This window comes from Phalacrocorax aristotelis, chromosome 3 (genome assembly GCF_949628215.1).
Source record: "Phalacrocorax aristotelis chromosome 3, bGulAri2.1, whole genome shotgun sequence".
NCBI lineage: Eukaryota > Metazoa > Chordata > Aves > Suliformes > Phalacrocoracidae > Phalacrocorax > Phalacrocorax aristotelis.
This window is the reverse complement of record NC_134278.1, coordinates 104,766,244-104,784,332: the sequence shown is the minus strand read 5'-3', so window position 1 is coordinate 104,784,332 and position 18,089 is coordinate 104,766,244. Positions and strand designations below refer to the sequence as shown.

The 18,089-nt window shown below is 45.1% G+C and overlaps 1 protein-coding gene across 1 annotated transcript in view; it reads right to left on the bottom strand.

The window, feature by feature from the left end:
* Positions 1-178: 178 nt before the first annotated feature.
* The window catches only part of USH2A (usherin), a 391,200-nt gene continuing 373,289 nt past the window's right edge, over positions 179-18,089 (bottom strand). The window contains exons 64-71 of the mRNA XM_075088896.1: positions 15,133-15,342; positions 13,061-13,299; positions 12,247-12,464; positions 10,194-10,370; positions 9,147-9,230; positions 7,189-7,433; positions 4,760-4,993; positions 179-670 (exon numbers count right to left, since the gene is read on the bottom strand). Coding sequence (XP_074944997.1) covers positions 581-670; positions 4,760-4,993; positions 7,189-7,433; positions 9,147-9,230; positions 10,194-10,370; positions 12,247-12,464; positions 13,061-13,299; positions 15,133-15,342 — 1,497 coding nt within the window. The 3' untranslated portion in view covers positions 179-580. The remainder of the gene's footprint in view (positions 671-4,759; positions 4,994-7,188; positions 7,434-9,146; positions 9,231-10,193; positions 10,371-12,246; positions 12,465-13,060; positions 13,300-15,132; positions 15,343-18,089) is intronic.

The following is an 18,089-nucleotide window of genomic DNA, read 5'->3' as shown; positions in this document are numbered from 1 at the left end:
TTTTTTTTTAAACTTGTGCTGAGAGGGTGGGGAAGAGGGAGGGAGAGGATGCAAGGGTTAAAGCAACTCCATAAGAATTACGTCATTTGCTGTTTATTCACCTGTGCAGGAACACAATGTTGTGGTGGAGCTTTGTCAGGCCAGGAAAAGACATGGCCATGCTGCCACGAAGGCCCCTTCTAGCCACATACTGGTTTTTGGACATGTAAGATTTTCCTTACCAAACACACTCCCCCTCCTGCCCCCACAACTCCCCTCAGCTGTGAAAGTTGGATGAGAGACAAAGGTGAGAGCCTCTACCTTCACAGTCTTCTGCTACTGCATGACTTAGGGATTTTCAAAATGTTCTCTTACCTTTCTGAGGTGTCAGTGCTAACACACCATTTTTACTGCACAGAGATGATGGGAAAAAAGCCAACTTACTTACATCCCCCCATCCTCTCCCAGCAAACAGTTTTCTCTTTTAACTAGTGGGCATGGGGTGGGGAAGTAGCAGCCCTGTCCCCTACCCCAAAGGCCGTGCAGGCTGCTTTTGGCAAGTTACCCACTTTGCATTTTCCAGAGAAGGTAGTTGTGGTCTTCAGAGGTGGGTGTCAGTGAATGTGGTGTGCTCCTTGGTGACTGTGCTGAAGCCTTTGATGACGTTGACAAGATCATCTTCATCTACATACTATTAGGAGGGGGAAAAAAAAACAAACAACCAACACATAAGCCAAAGCTGTACCAGACTAAAGGTGATTCTTTCATTTCTATTTCCTCCTACCCTTAAACAATGGTTCTGAAATAGTCAGATATGTGCATTTCTACCTCTCTACATGTTTTCCCATTCCTCCCAGCGTGAGGTAAGAACTTATTCAAGCACCTGAAGCCAAACCAACTAGATTTTTCATAGTAAGCAACAAAAGTTAAAAAAAAAAATCTGTTACTAGACATATCTCTATCTGATAAATGGTAAGTAAAATAGTGGGTTTTACAGTGTGATGGGGAATGTGGACAGATGAAAAGGAAAGGAATGCATGTTTACAGTTTTGTATAAAAACTGTCATCCATGATTTGTGTAAGATTTTGTTCTTCAAGCTTCTAAAGTAGCAGCTGAGCTTCTTCCAACTGCACTGATGTTAATGAATTGCGCCAGAGAAAGAGTTGAAAGCAAGAGAGAAATAAACTTTTTCCATAGCATAAAGAGGTCACCAGCAGTGTTACTGCAGCTACTTCAACCATTGAGTATATTAATTTGCAAGGTGGAAAAAACCTGCTGACAGTCCTAAGCTACTGAGTGTAATAAAGGGAAGAACTGAGTGAAAAGCGTTGCAGGAGGTTTGTTTGCAAGAGCGTAGCTGAGCAACACAGGGGCAGAACCAATTAGGTTGAGGAGGGACATGTAAAGCAACATACAGAGGGTAAACAGAAAAGCCCAGCTTTTTATATATAGCTGATTTTAGAAAGCAGCTGAGCTCATGCTGTCAGGGTTGCTTGCCACCAAAAGTGAGAGGAAGTTTTTGTTCTGCTCCTACCACTTCTGAAACTCATTGGACTAGTCTGTAAACCAGTTCTAACATACCGACATCCAGGATGTGTACAGGGAGTTCGTAAGCAAAACCAAATCATGGTATTGGCACAAGAGCAGCAGACAGAGCAAGAGCTTCCCCTCTTGGCACAGGGAAGCTGTTCTTTTGGCTGGAGACAGTATAGAGGTATGTGCTGGGTGGGCTGTTAGTCCCCATGGAATTAAATCATGATGATGGCTGTGCGGCAGCCATTCTAGCTGTTTGGTGTACTGAAGGTGAAAGCCCAAGAGAGCTGCCTGGATTTATCTGCTGGAAATACAGCACAGCAGAGAGGAAGCAGTCTCGGAGGTTCCTGGAGTGTGTGGGAGGGAACTTCCTGACACAGCTGGTAAGCGAGCCAACCAGGGGAGGTGCCCCGCTGGACCTGCTGTTTTCAAACAGAGAAGGCCTGGTGGGTGATGTGGTGGTCGGAGGCTGTCTTGGGCTCAGCGACCATGACGTGATAGAGTTGTCTATTCTTGGAGAAGTAAGGAAGGGGGTCAGCAAAACCACTACCCTGAGCTTTAGAAGGGCAGACTTTGGATTGTTAAGGCATCTGGCTAACAGACTCCCTTGGGAGGCAGTCCTGAAGGGCAAAGGAGTCCAGGAAGGCTGGATGTTATTAAAGAAGCAAGACTCAAAGGCACAGGATCAGGCCATCCCCATATGCTGTCCAGCAAGCGGGGGAGAAGACTGGCTTGGCTGAATAGTGAGCGTTGACTGGAACTCAAAAAAAAAAAAAAGGCAAGCTTACAGCCTTTGGAAGAAGAGGCAGGTGACTCAGGAGAACTACAAGGATGTTGTGTGGTTATGCAGGGAAAAGATTAGGAAGGCAAAGGCCCAGCTGGAACTCAAACTGGCCGTCTCCATTAAAGATAACAAAAAAAAATGGTTTTATATCAGTGACAAAAGGAGGGCCAGGGAGAATCTCCCTCCTTTGTTGGATGCGGAAGGTAACCTTGCCACAAAAGAGAAGGCGGCTGAGGTACTTAATGCTTTCTTTGCCTCAGTCTTTAACAGTCAGAATGGTCATCCTCAGGGTTGTCAGGCCCCTGTGCTGGGAGATGGAGCTAGTATGCAGAATGAAGGCCCAGTTGTTGGAGAGGTGGCAGTCACTGACCTGCTCCTTCACCTGGATGTTCACAAGTCCATATAGCCAGATGGGATCGACCCAAGGATACTGAGGGAGCTGGCAGAGGAGCTCGCCAAGCCGCTCTCCATCATTTATCAGCAGTCCTGGTCAACCGGGGAGGCCCCAGACGACTGGAAACTAGCAAATGTGACACCCCTCTACAAGAAGGGTCGGAAGGAGGAGCTGGGGAACTACAGGCCTGTCAGCCTGACCTCGGTGCCAGGAAAGGTCATGGAGCAGATCATCTTGAATGCCGTTACGCAGCACGTGCGGGACACCCAGGGGATTAGGGTCAGCCAGCATGGGTTTATGAAAAGGAGGTCCTGCCTCACTAACCTGGTCTCCTTCTATTATAAGGTGACCCGCTTAGTGGATGAGGGGAAGGCTGTGGACATTGTCTGCTTGGACTTTAGTAAGGCCTTTGAGACTGTCTCCCACAGCATTCTCCTGGAGAAGCTGGCTGCTCGTGGCTTGGACAAGTGCACTCTGCACTGGGTTAAAAACTGTCTGGGCAGCCGAGCCCAGAGAGTGGTGGTGAATGGACTCAAATCCAATTAGTGGCCGGTCACAAGTAGTGTTCCCCAGGGCTCAGTGTTGGGGCCAGTCCTGTTCATTATCTTTAATGATGACCTGGATGAGGGGATTGAGCGCACCCTCAGTAATTTTGCAGATGACACCAAGCTGGGTGGAAGTGTTGATCTGCTGGAGGGCAGGAAGGCCCTACAGAGGGACCTGGACAGGCTGGATCGTTGGGCTGGAGCCCATGGTATGAGATTCAACAAGGCCAAGTTGCCGGTCCTGCACTTGGGTCACAACAACCCCATGCAACGCTACAGGCTTGAGGAGGAGTGGCTGGAGAGCTGCCTGGAGGAAAAGGACCTGGGGGTGTTGGTTGACAGCCGCCTGAACATGAGCCGGCAGTGTGCGCAGGCGCCGAAGAAGGCCAACGGCATCCTGGCTTGTATCAGGAATAGCGTGGCCAGCAGGAGCAGGGAGGTGATCGTGCCCCTGTACTCGGCACTGGTGAGGCTGCACCTCGAGTACTGTGTGCATTTTTTGGGCCCCTCACTACAAGAAGGATATTGAGGTGTTGGAGTGTGTCCAAAGAAGGGCAACAAAGTTGGTGAAGGGTCTGGAGAGCAAGTCTTATGAGGAGAGGTTGAGGGAATTGGGTTTGTTTAGTCTGGAGAAGAGGAGGCTGAGGGGAGGCCTTATCGCTGTCTACAACTACCTGAAAAGTGGTGTAGCAAGGGTAGGGAGGGGCGTGTCAGACTCTTCTCCCTAGTAACAAGTGATAGGACAAAAGGAAATGGCCTCAAGCTGTGCCAGGGGAAGTTTAGGTCGGATATTAGGAAAAACTTCTTCACCAAAAGGGTTGTCAAACATTGGAACAGGCTGCCCGGGGAGGTGGTGGAGTCTCCATCCCTGGAGGTATTTAAAAGAAGGGTAGATGTGGTGCTTAAGGATATGGTTTAGTGGCCGACCTGGCAGTAATAGGTTAGCGGTCACTGAACCCCTTCCCACACATTTGCTCAGAGAAGGGTGGAAGCCGGGGAGGCGGTGGGGGGGTAGAAATTAAAAAGCCTGTTTCCTGGTGACAAGAGGAAGGGAAGGTGCTGCTGTCCTTGACTTGAGTATCATCACTTCTTATATCTGGTTGTTCAGGGATGTTGGTGACACTGGACAATCCTGTCCTCTTCTCTATTAAAAGACATATTTTGCCTGCCCCTGCAACCTCCTAGTCCCATGTGGGCAGAGTTTGAAGTTATTGTCGCGAACACCAGATGATCTGCGTTGTGACTGACCAAAGGACAGAGAGCAGGTCTCATCAGCAATTGAGTCCAAGCTCACAGAACAGGAGTCACTACAACACGAGATCCTGCTTCTGGTGCTGAATGTGTGAAGGATGTCCAGACACATGTACATTTGCTGAAATGCATGGGGAGAAAAGCTTATGAGTTGACCAAATAGAAGGGAATTCTTCGAGGTGCATATCCCTGGTAGACCACGCAGTTATTGGGTTAATGGAAACCGTAGCAGCTGTGGCACAACAGCATTACAGAGCAACAGCAGCCCTTACCAAGCCACGACCAGTCGTGCGATGATTGCGAATAATGGCATCCCAAGGTGATTCTTCAACAACTGACTTTTTGTCATAGAGGTCGAGCAGCTGGCTGACACTACGATGAAGAGAGGCTTGGGAATACGTGCGATTTAGCTGGCTTTGACTTGGTCTCCTTGCCCCAGGTGCGATATGGACACTGCGGTTGCTTGTGGGAGAACCAGCACCTGGAATTTTCGTATCTGCCAGCCCCTATGAGGAAGACATAAACTAATAAATCAAAAATAAAAGGGCATGGCCTCAAATACTTTATCTGAGCAAAACCAAAGCAGGAGTGGAAGAGAACAGAGAAACCCATGCTTCAAAAATCATGCACAGTTATAAATGGTTATAAATTAAAAAAAAGACACACACCCCCACCCCAATGGACCTTTCCCCTTTGTAGGACAATCTCATCATTAAAAAGGTAAAGAGAGGTCTTTCGTCTTCCTAATTTTTTTTTTAAGTAGCCAACTGGCAAAGGTTCAAAGATTTTTTGACTACCAGAATTATAGCCCAGACTTGCACAGCAAGGGAATGTTTAACAGACTTCTTTCAGTTATCAGGACCAGGGAAAAGGCATTCACCCATCAAAAGAAACATGCAATGTAAGATGCCTTCGTGCATGCTCTTTGGGTCACCTGGCACATCACACATCTTGCAATTCTGCAAGCTAATGACTTTACCTCAAAGTGCATTGTGTAACTTTTGAGAGTGACACTGCTTGATGAATCAGACGTGTCAGCAATGGTCTCAAACTGAGATTAAAGAGAGGGAGGAAAAGCATTAGGGCAGGTGCAGTCTGTTCCTTACGGAGGATGTGAACTAGCTGCAGCTCTGTGAAGGGGACCAATGTAGCAGGATGTGGGAGAGTAGGGGAACTGGCAAAGAAGAGGCACTATTTAACTTTTAACTGGTCATCAAGCACCGTGTGAGGAGCCAGCTTTGCTTGCTTGACCTATTAACAACTGTAAACCACAAGTAATTTTGCCACTTCACAGTAGCTCTATCCTAACTTCTCAGGTTAAGTCAGTCCTTCATCTGATGCACTGTAGAATCTTCCTTTCTATTAAGTCCATAAGCTTCTGGAAAAAGGAAAAGGAAAGAAAAGAAAAAAAAACAAAAAAGGGCAGGAACAAGGAAAGGAATTGTGCAGGCACGCCAACAGCAAAGACATTTTAAAGTCAAGAGGAACAACGCAACATGACAGACTGTCAAAGAAAAGGAATCAAAACCATGAGACCAAAAAAAGAAGTTTCTTATGCTCTTAGCCTTTGCCAGGAGAAGGGGCACACTGGAAATCCCATTGTTTCCAAGAGCTCATTCGCTGAGGCACAGATGCAGCTTCTTGGCACTGAGACAAGAAGGAACAGAATGCGTGAAGGATGCAGGGGTCACTATCCTGCTTGATGGCACTCACAGGAAAAAGAAGCTGAGAAGTGACAAGAAGAATCATCTCATGGCCTGTGCCTGGGAAGAAGCATGGAAATAGAAAGCACTGCTGTTCCCATTCTCAGTCTTGTAACAATTGCCATATTCCTTTTGTCTTGCTTTTCTTCAAAGGGTAGGATAGCAGTAGTGCTCTGCTACATGGTGGAACATGTTCTTTATCCTTTTTTTTTTTTTTTTCTTACAGAATTATGACTTGTCATAATTAAAATGGTACAAAGCCTCCCCCTTTATCACTCCCCAGCAGTCCTCCTCCCACCTCTCTGGTGGTCCTGCTGTGGCTTTATGTGCACAGATGCACACACACATTTTGGGACAAAAGGTCCCTAGCTTTTCCCTTGTTGCACTCGCTCTCCCCCAAACCTTCCTGGTATGCAGCTCATTCTAGAGCAGTCCAGCTCAGTGGTGGGTGGATACTGGGAAGAAATAGAGCTTCTCCCTAAGCCCTGTTTTTTGCAGGCACCTTTCATGGATACCTGGACAAAGGCTGTCAGACTGATCCTGGTTAGCCATTCACAATAGATAGGTGGGACTACGTGAAAGGTTCCTCTGAAAAACATTTTATCACCACCCTTCTCACAGCATGCCAAGACCTTTTAGCTCTATTGGAGATGTCAGATAACATCAGGTGACATCAGTGGCTTTGCATTTTCTGTGACTCCGTATCAAAAGTTTTCGTAAGGCATCAGAAGCATTTCAGGGCCTGCAGACCAGGCACCATAGGAATCTTTTTGGACTAAACACCTGAAGCCTGGATGTCTGTGCCCACACAGATACACCAGACAGCCCTCTTCCTGCAATGAACAGCCTTCATTTGGTAACCAAGACTGCAACAAAATGGTGGCAGAAGGAAGAAAAACTCTGTGTGTGTGTGTGGGCAGATAAAAGTATAAGACAATGATTTTATATATACATAAACACGTTGCATTGCATAACACATTGCATTTTACCAAACATACCGGATGGGTTTCACCTGATGAGTATACACTCATTGGTGATGTTCTTTTCTGGAGTGGAACTAAAGGAGGTCTGTCTCGTGCATAGGGTTGCTTGTGGACTTTCCTTTGAAGAATTAAGGAGAGAAGAATAGCCAAGAGGATCAAACCTAAAACTACCATCAACACTGCAAACCACAACTCATTGTAGAATTTTGTATGTTTGGCCTCTGCTTTGTCCTTCTCTCCAGGTGTTGTCAAGATCAGACCTGTAAAAATCAAGAGGGATTAGGGGAGAAAGGGAATGTTATTTCAGAAAGCGTTTAACAATATGCTATCCCTTTCCTTACTAATAAATTAGGCAGAAATTTAAGTAATTTTGTCGTCATGTGCTTATTTGCACTTATGTTCAAGGTGGCATAATGGTTCAATATGCCAGCGGGCTATAATAAAAGGCTTACTACCCTCAAGAGACCCTGCTTAAAGTTCTGGCATTGCTGCTCAGGCTGGAAATCACCAATGCATCAGCAGCTCTTGAGAAAGGAGGCGGTGGAGGCAGAATGCAAGAAAAAAAAGGGTTCTCCAAGTAACCTTGAAGAGTGGCAATGACTGTGGTAATTTCAGAGCAGTGCAGACAGAGGATATTCTCTCCAGCACTGTGTAGTTGCAGGCCTGTGCAGTTAAAAAGAGAGAGGGAGGAAGGCTGAACTGAAGTGTGTGATAAACTAATACAAAAGCAAACATGAAACATTTTATTCCTCCTTCCCCCGCCTGTTAGAAAAAACAAGCACTTGGCTGGCTTTGCTCATACACAACGCAAGCATAAGAAATATCAGTGACAGGATTTCCTGGTTATTTGAAATCCTACATGCGAATCCAGACTTTGCTAAGGAACTTCCATCACCTTTGCTTGCAAGCCTGTGCTGCAAGTTGGCTGTGGTGCTGATCGAGTTTGCAGTACACTCTGGGTACAAGCAGCAATCAAAAGAAAAAAGGAGCAGACTGTGGAAGGTGATGGATGTAGAGCAACTGGGAACATTGTATAATGCCTTTAGTGCAGCCAGCCTTGCCTGAAATTCTGCAGGTGAATGGAGTGAGAACATGAAAAGGGATATAAGGGGAATGCAGTGTAAAGAGTCATTGCAAAGACAAGGCCTGTCTTTTTTAAGAAGCTGAACAAGATTAAACTCAAATGATAAATGAATGAATTAAAGAAAATACATCATCTAGAATGGTTTAAGCTTAGCTTTGCTTCCCAGAAAACTAAGGCGTTAAAAAAACCTGAAACTTTTTACTGGTAGGCATCTACTACTCAATGGACAACAAGGGACTGGGATGTCACCACACTAAACTCCTTCACTTCCACATAACAGGCAAAGGCCTCATGGAAAGAAGGGAAGCAGCAGATGTTATAAATCAGGTGCTGACAGCATCTCGTATGACATCCTCATAAACTTGTTAGGGGAGCTCATCCCAGTTGAAACTGCAAACTGAGACTGGCTGGTTGGTCATACGGAAGGGGCAGGTGGGGGCTTTCACTCCCCTTGCTGGGTTGGGTGGGATGCAGGGAGGAGAGAGGATGTATATTTTCATTGTCAAACTGAGGAGGAATGTGAGAAGACAGGGTTAGAATTCAAGATAATCTTAATTTGGAGCTAAAACCTGGAAGAGCACAGATTCTGTTCAGGAGACAAACCCACTACATTTTGGAACAATATATTTGTGAAAAATAAAAGAAAAAATACTAGACATCTAGAGAGAGGTTCTGAAGCTGATCATGATGTAAAGGAGCAGAAATCCATCCACAGCAAAAAAGGAACATTATCCACATGCCTCATGCCCTTCAGGGTATGTCTTTAGACAGTAAGGGATCCCCCGATCCTGCAATGAGATGCCATCCTGTCTGGCATGCACAACATACAAAATTTCTACCACAAGCACATAAACTCAATAGGTGCTAGGTAATTTCTTCACATATTTACCAACTCCATCTCCAGCACTGTACTTGATGACCGGTGTCATGGCACTCCCTTCATCGGTGATACAGGTCACTTGAAACAAAAAGGCTGAGCAAAAAGGTTAGAAAAACTGTCAGCAGGAGAAACCAAATTCTCTAAGTGCTGCTTTTGTACCGTGATCCGCCACCAGCGATGGCCAGGTCTGAAAAAAGCCAAGGCAAGCATAGCACATAACCCATCATAACCCACCTGAGTCCCAGATCAGAGTCTCATAATCCCTTATACATGGGTGTTGAACTAAACTGTGAACCGTGGCAGGTCATAGGTAGTCCCCACTGTGATGTTGCTACAGATCACGTTCCTTTTTTCACTACCTAGTCCTCCCTCTTCCAATGACCTGTAATGGGCAACTTTCAATTTATTAATAATTTTGCCCTAAATCCCTCATACTCCATCCATGGCTGGTACAAACATGTTAAGAATGTTTGAATAAAAAAGAAAAGTATTAGCATCATTGCTGTAATCAGGAAGTTAAAAAATAAATTACAAAATCCTTTGACATACGAAAAACCCCAGTGCTTTAGAAACAGAAAATATTTTTCCTTTTTTTTGTTTTTTCCCCTGTTGACAGAACTTGTTTGTATTTTAAAGACTGCAAATTTCTGAAAGAGAAACTGCATTTCAAAACATGGCTGATTCTAAGAACTACTGACTTAATTTGGTTTGAACGAAAATTCAGGCTCCAGTCCTTTCTGAAGCTTTCCATGCATTTCCTAGAGCGTAGCCCTGAAGGGTGGAATTGCAACTCAGCTCCAGGATTGGGAAAGCTCTACCCTCACAATGAGCCAGAGGAGTCTCACCCAGTCAGGTACGATGTTTAAGGGGAAGCTTAGCTCCAAGGATTTTTGTTTCAAGCATCTGCCTAGATGCACTTCAGTGTGTCTGTAGCACACTCCTGTGCTCTTAGCTTGGGATGGCTATGGAAAAGTTTTCTTAAATTTAGCATACAATAATATTCATTTAGCTCAAGTCTCTTTCACAGAGAGAAAGCTATTGGAAATTGAAACTAACTTTTGTCAGAAGTCCTTGGTAAATACAGCTCAGTGTCGAAGCCACTGTAGATGCGTTGCCCGCTCTCAGTTAACGCATACTCCTTCAGGCGGCCATTCAGTACAAAAGTGCGACCCCAGTCTATGTGGATGGTAGATAAATTGCTGACAACGGAGAATGGAGCCATGTACCGAGGTGCTGCAAAACAAGGAAAGAAGCTCATTTCTAACCAACAGGCATGACTGAGTTATACAGCACAGAGAAGGAGACTCTTCATGATAAAAGCTCTCCGTCGAATGCACTCCCTCTCTTTCTCAAACACGTGTATGAGTAGGGATGATACAAAGAGAAAAGAGAAAGCTGCTGTAGCATGCCAGCCTTTACACTGAGAAAGCAGAAATGTCTCATATCTTTAAAAAAAAGACCTAGAACTTCCTTCATTTGCCTTTGTGTATGTGGTACAGACACTAGAACTGTATAAATTAAATTCCAGCTTAAGATGGGGGACAGGGAGACACAAGAGGTTGCGCAAGTTCAGCTGCAGCACACTAGGCTGTGGGAACAGAGCTGCTAAGGAGAGAACTATTTCGCAAGTCCCAAGAAATTGCCCACGATCATCTTTTAACACATGCACATACATGAAAACATGGGGTTTCAGAAAAGCAAGAGCAGGTGGCAGGCAGAGAGAAAAGAAACCCAGAACTCACTTCAGGGAGGAAGAGTTCATCAGCTGGGCTCAAGAGCTTGCTGGCAAAAGATTTCATTTAAGTTTGAGGTGGTCCTTTCTTGTGGCTTTGCCATTAAGCCATGTGCCCAGTACATGCCGGTTTGTTCATAAGAAAGCTGCTTGTCCAGCTGCACTTTGCTGCTAATCGCCTGCTGTCACTAAAGCAAGCCTTCCAGGCAAGAGGAAGGAGACATTCAGAGTGAGTCAGGAGAGCTGGTGTGAAGAGGTCAGCAAGGCAAGAAAAGCAAGACTGAAAGAAGAGGGCTGGAGACCCAGTGGGCAGGGGTTTAAAAGTGGGCTTCAAACCCTTGCGTTCTGTATGTCTTACCAGTTCATGACGAATTTTCTCCATTTAAGTTTGCTATCATGTTCCAGCTTTTTAGTTTGCAATTTAATAAAACACAGCTTTAGAGATAAGGACCTTTTTCTATTTTTTCAGTGGTGACGTTAAAGAAAATCTGGGGCTGTTCCACCTGAAATTTTCAGCTATGGATGTAGCAGACACATCTTTAGTAATTACTGGGCAGACCTACCAAGTGATACAAAAGGGATTTTTAGAAAGGTGATTCTGAAACCCTGACACAGGACTATGTGTTAAAAAGTGAACATCCTTTTTGCCATGACCTGGCTGGCTGAGGTAGAATACCCAACTCATCTGTTACAGAATGACTCTGGATACAGCACCATAGATCTTCTTAAAAGCTGATGTTCGACTACTACTAATTCAGTCTTGATGATAGCAAAATCTATTCTGACTCTAGGCACAGGTCCTGCATGTTAAATTTCCATGCAGACCACCACATGGCCTTAAAGTACTGCCTGTGGTGGTTAGATAGGTAGCAATGAATTCTTACTTCATTGTCAACAAGGATCTAATCATTGAGGTGACATCCAAGAAAAACTCTCATGAGCCCTGGCAGAAGTGAGGCAAGAATTAGGACAGTAAGATTGTTCCTGGAAATAATCCACAGGTCTCTTTCAAGATCTCCACTTTTCCCAGGGATTATTTATGGCAATGTATTTATTACTACGCAGCACCCTTCTGGTAATACTTGAACATTTTATGTTCTGCAGCTTTGCTGCCCATTCTCAGTAAAAGAAATTTTTTCCAGGCTCCCAAGACAGAGGATGTGACATCAGATGATGAGCAAAGAAATATTTTTGAAGGAATGAGCAGCCAAACCCTAGAGCAGAATTTCAATGAATGGGCAGCGGAGGCACAGTGACCAGAAGAGCTGGTTTCTGGAGACATCATCTTTCACAGAGATGGAGAAGTCATTTGCTGCTTTGCAACCCCCTGCATCAGAAGCAGGTATTGCTCATCAGTGAACCGTTTCTTATACTCACGCTCCTTTTCTGTAGTGAAACCAATCCATTCTGAGGCACTGCTCCCAACAGAGTTGTAAGACACGACTCGCAGGTTGTAAGTCGTGTAAGGCTCGAGGTTGGACACGTTGGCACTCTGGCCTTTCCCTGTATACTTCACCTCAGTTGGGCCAGGACTGCAAGCCTTCACTGCTGGCTGTAGGTTCAGGGGACAAGCCATATACACATGGAGCTCATAGCTGAGAAGAAAGTTAAGATTTTGATTAATCAACAGCTTTAATAGCGTTAACAGTCAACCATACATTTTATCCTAATTGCTGTATGTCTAGCTACCGGAGAAGAGAATGGACCTGATCCCAGATTTTCTCTTGGGGATTTCAGCTCCAGCTGTAAGATGCCTATCAGCAATCGTGGTTGTTAGTCACACTCACAGTGAACCTCTTGATGCCTGTTACCTTGCTGCTCACTTCTGCAAATCAGGATTTGCCTTAGTAACTACAAAATGCAGCTGCCTCTTTGCTGCCAGTTGATCTCACAACTTTTTGGCTGTGCAACCACAGCTGTTGGGCAATTACCTCCACTCACAACAACTCATCCTCTAAACCTTCATACACCCCAATATACTGCTCAGGAGAAAAGTAATTTTTGCATGTAAACACTTCCCAGATGACATTTAGACCACATGGGATATCACCACCAACACTGGGAAGGAGGAGCATGGCTGTCACAACCATCCAGTGGTCTCAGCCCTGCAATACCAGCTCATGTCCAGGAATATTGTTCTGCCACCACCCCTAGCCGAGGCGGGCAGTTTCAGCTGGGTGGCAGCTCCTACCTGGTGACAATGCCATTAGGTGACTGAGGGGCACTCCACTGGAAAGAGGCATTCCTGGAGGTCACGGTGCGGATCTGCGGTGGGGGCTGCTCCGAGGGTGGAGCTGGCTGCGTGGTGATTTGGGCCACGGGTCCTTTGCTGCAGCAGTTGAAACAGGTGCAGGCCTCCACGCCAATGGAGTATGTGGTAAAAGGTTTTAGCCCATGTATTGTCTGCTGGGTGGCAGTCCCTTCTGACAGCTATAAAAATTAAGAGGGAACTTGTCACCGCTTCAAGCACCACAAGTACTAAATAAGAGTTATGGAGGTGAATAACTCCAGAAGAAGACGGGCGCAAGGTTCTGCATGTCCTTTAGGTCTGACATTAATGCAGCTGTTGTGTAGTGGGAATGTGGCATTCATTTTTCTCCCATTACGAAGTTAAAGGGCACTGTTCAAAGGAAAGACCATGACATCAGTGGCCTCACAGACATCTTGAGTTGAGCTGTGACCACTGCATGTCAACTTGCAAATGTCAGTCTCAGGAACAGAGCAATAGAAAACCCTTAAGGAGAAACTCTGGGGTAAGTGGTACTGAAGCAAAAATAAATTAATAGAAAATAGCTCCATGATAAGTGTGCTAGCAAATACTCATGCAGATCTCACAAGCTTCTTCAACATGGATATAGGAGACAGCACTGGGAAGAGTTACATGAATGTGTCTGATGGGCCAGTTTACTCACAGGCAGCACAATGTGCTCTCTGGTAGCACCTCTAAGTCAAGGGTCAAGGGCCAACATGATGCTGCTCTGCTATCAAACAGCCATTGTGCTGGGTGAGCCTGCTAGGAAACTCGCTTACACTCAGCAAGGGAGACCTGGCAGTTCTGGCAAAGAAAACAGTTCCCTCATTCTGAAACTGCTTGCAGGAACTGCCACTTCATCTGTTGCTGAAGTAATTTGTGGGTATAGCTTCTTAAGCCAAAGAAGTAAAAATATGTAGAAAACACCAATGAGGGGCAACATCTGCTCCCATTTGGCAGCACATGATTTAGCAGAGTGCAGGAAAAATAGGAAGGAAAGAGTCAAGCAAGTAAAGGAAAGCACTGGGCACTTCTTGATGCCAGAGCCAGAGATGAGCCAGCAGCACGGCAGGTGTGAGAGGATGGAAACGGAGGGCCATGCAGGCACCAAGATGATGAGCTGGCTGAATCAGACATAGACATAGCCAATTGCACTGGAAGGAATAAATGTGTAATGTGCAATCGGTAGGCAGCTTAAGTTCATGGACAGGATTGATGACCTGGGAAGGTGTCCCTAGCACTTCCAAGCTGAGCAAGACGGAATAAGGGAAAAAACTCCCATACAAATATTTACCTACTTGTAAAAACCAAACAGATAGTGTTATGAACAAAAAGTATTCAGGTATTTTGCACTGATTTGGTGGTAACTGTTCCAGGCACCTTCCGCAACCTTAACTTTCCCAACATCTCCCTATTTTATAACTCTAATGAAGCCCTGCAGGTTTCCTGAGCTGAGACTGGTCATATTTGGACACCTAACGGTGTCTAGGCTGAAACACCAAACAGAGAAGTTGTTGCTTGGCTACTTGCACTACTCTTCAGTGCTTTACCATTAAATACTTCTTATCAACAGGGAAGATTTTAAGGGAAGCTCATGTACAGCACTTTCTTCTGAACTTCAAATCCATAGGCTATCCAAAGCATACAATCATTTCCTAATGGCTGCAGTTTCCTCCTGCACCATTTGCACTGGCGGGAGCTCTCTGGAAGTGTTTCGTTTAGGTGGTTAGCCACCCCTGAACAATACTGCTGATTCCCATCACATTGTCACAGCACATCACCATGACAGAAGTGTTTAATGATCAGGTTAGTTTCTTGAGAAGCACATTTTGATGAGTGAAAGTGCTGGTGGTACTTTAGCCAGAAGAGAGCATTGCAGAACAGTTAACAACAGGAGTGCAGGAAAGGAAGACAGCCTGTAACCAACAGTAGCAGCTTGTAAGAACCAAATTGTTAAAGCTAGAAAATACAAGCTCAAATAGAAATACAGAAACAGTGCTGACAATACTTACCACCACGTTGGTCCCTCTGGTATCATTAGAAAACAGCCTGTAGATACTGACTACGCCGTTTGGCTTGAGAGGGGGGCTGATGTTCACCACAGCCACTGTGGATGCCACCATGTGGAAGAGGGGAGCTCCCAGGCCCTCGGGAGGGGCAGGGCCTGTCCGGCAGCGGGACCAGCTGCTTGGTGTCCGGCCTGCTGAGTTTACAGACCACACCTTCAGCACACAAAAACAGAGAAATTGTTAGCAAAGGAGTCAAGTCTACAGAACATTCACGGTTAGCCAGGGATGCTACTGCAGCTGTACTAATGCTTAGAAAAATGCAGCACAATGACACCCTTGTAAAATGTCCCTTGACTGCTGCCCAGCACCTCTGTTGACCTGGTGACTTTCTAACAGAAGAGTGGAATATTTCCCACATTTACATACAGGCTACATTTAGGCAAAAGAAGCCTATTTCATGTCTCAGGCAGTGTGTGTTCATGTTTTCTTCATACCTGATCCTCAAACTCTGAATTACCACCACCACCTCTGTCATACCATGCAAAGGGGACTCAAGAAGCTGTGCTCAACAGCGATAATTTCAAAGATATGTGAACAGAAATACTGATATCCAGTCCTTCCAATTTCTTCCTTTTACACACTTTCTTCACGTATGCAAGTAGCCCCAGTGAATTCAGCCTGGCACTGTGTGACACTTAAGTTATGTTCACCTTGACTAAATGGCACATGCCAAACTCTAGTTACTCTTTAAAACCAGAAAGTTTTACAAGAACATCCCTCTCTTAAAAATATTAATGTATCAATCATTTGGCAACATTTTCAGTAACCCATAAAATAAATAAAGCCCATTAAAATGTATCGTTAAGTCAGCATCTCTCATTTATTTTCACATCAACATTTGCTTTATTGCATGAGCACAAAGGAAACAGCTTCAGTTCCAAGATTTGAAAATTTAGCAGCTTGAATTAGGCCTGATTAAAAACCACATGTCTCTATGAACTATGCCTACTGATTTTGTCAGGTTCCCAAAACCAGAGTGATCTGCAGACTACATAAAACTCAGCACTTATTAAACACACTCTCCAACAAATCTGCATGAAAATTAAATTTTGCTTTCATCAAGGAGTGAATAAACATATGGAAGGATGTATAATCTTATTTATCAAAAACCATTTGTATAATTAAACACGAATATCATAAAAGGTTGCCTTAGGTCGTCATTTGCATGAGTAAGTAATTTGTAGAATGTCAGGTACAATAGACAGAATAGATGGATGCGTGAGCATATAGGGTTAAATTAGGCTCAATATTAGCCAACCACATAGTGATCAATCAGAATGATAGATCTAAATGGCAATACAAGAGGACTGTCTGAGCGATTTTTAGTATAAGTATTCCTTAGTAAGCTTTCATGTTGAGCGGTTCTAACTACAGTAAAACATGCTCTTATGTGATCTGCTCAGAGGTCCTGGGGAAGTGGATGGTGGGACTATGCCTTAAAAAAAAATAGGAGGTTTAGAAATAAGAGGTCTTCAAAATCGACCCTGGAGTCCTTCCAGCATGCAATATTAAGTTTCAAGACCACAGGTCACTTCACAAGGAGCCCGGGGAAGGAACAAGCCAAAAACCACCACAGTGGCTTTGAAGATTGTGGTTCTGCCAATTACAAACCCAAATTTCCTGTCTGATTCCATCAGTAACATATAGCACCATACAGTGAAATACTACATAAGTACAGATGATGCCCTACGATAAAAAGCTCAGCCAATGCACTTTCATTTTTGGTGAAATCAGTAATATATCTCTGTTGTGAACTTTTCATAAAGTCAAATTCTGTTCACTTTACTGCAATAGGTCAAACCCTCTATCTCAGTTCAGTTCCAACTGCTACAAAGATTTGCCCACTGTTGCTCATTTCAAGGGGCATATTTCTTTGTGGAAAGAATAAGCCATAGAGGGAAAGAGCAGCTCCGAGTGTGCGACTGGCATCGACTGAGCACTGACCTGAGCTCAAATGCTCCAGTTATATCCAGGCTGTGGCCTTAATGAGCACGGAGCGTAACAGTGTCGGACCTGACCTGCTGAGCAAGCTGCCCACAGCAAAACTGAAGATGATGAGTTAGGAACAAAGGCTTCCTGTGTAGCATAGGAATTTGGCCTCAGAATGGGACCCCCTAGGAATTTTGGAGGAGAGAGGGATGCGTCTCACTTGGAAAGCAGACACCTCACTGAGGGTTGGATGGAGACACCTTCCTCCATTGATCCATCTCCTACCATAAGTGCCTATGCCCTGTCTTTCAGAAAACAAGCCTTATTTCAAACAAACAAGGGCTCTTTCTTTCAAAACACTGTCTTAGGACAAGGGAAAAGGGGGTGCTCATCCCCTTTCATACTACGGCTAAGTGGATAAAGGACTCCTCCAGGAGGCAGGTAATTTAGGTTCATTCACATGCTCCAATGGAGGCAGTCAAGCCTGCCACCCTCCAGAGTGGGAATGCCCAAGCGGATGACCCATCTTTGTACGTGGGGTGTTCCCTTCAGGGCTGTTTCACTTTGCATGAACACAATGAAATCAAGGTTAACTGGGCAGAGAATGAGCAAGTGGGAGCAGACATGGTTCCCTGGTCAAGCCCTTGCCCAGGGAGGGGGGTGGGGCTGATGTTGCAGCCCATCCCCCAGGTGCCACATGCCTGTCCCTCTTGAACAAACGCCAAGGTCATGGCCGCATGTGTGTAGCCCTGACAGAAAGGCATGCTCTGAGTGTGCCTTCTAGACAGACACCAGCTACTCAGCCCTGCCAAGACACATGTCCAGCAGAAAACCTCTAGGTGTCTGTGAAACCCTAGCGCCAGCTTCTGAGACAGCTGTGACAACTATACAGGACTTCTGAGGATCTAAATTCTGGATTTACACTGACCTAAGCTGGATTCCCTTCTGCTTCTGCTCAACCATCTGTAAAA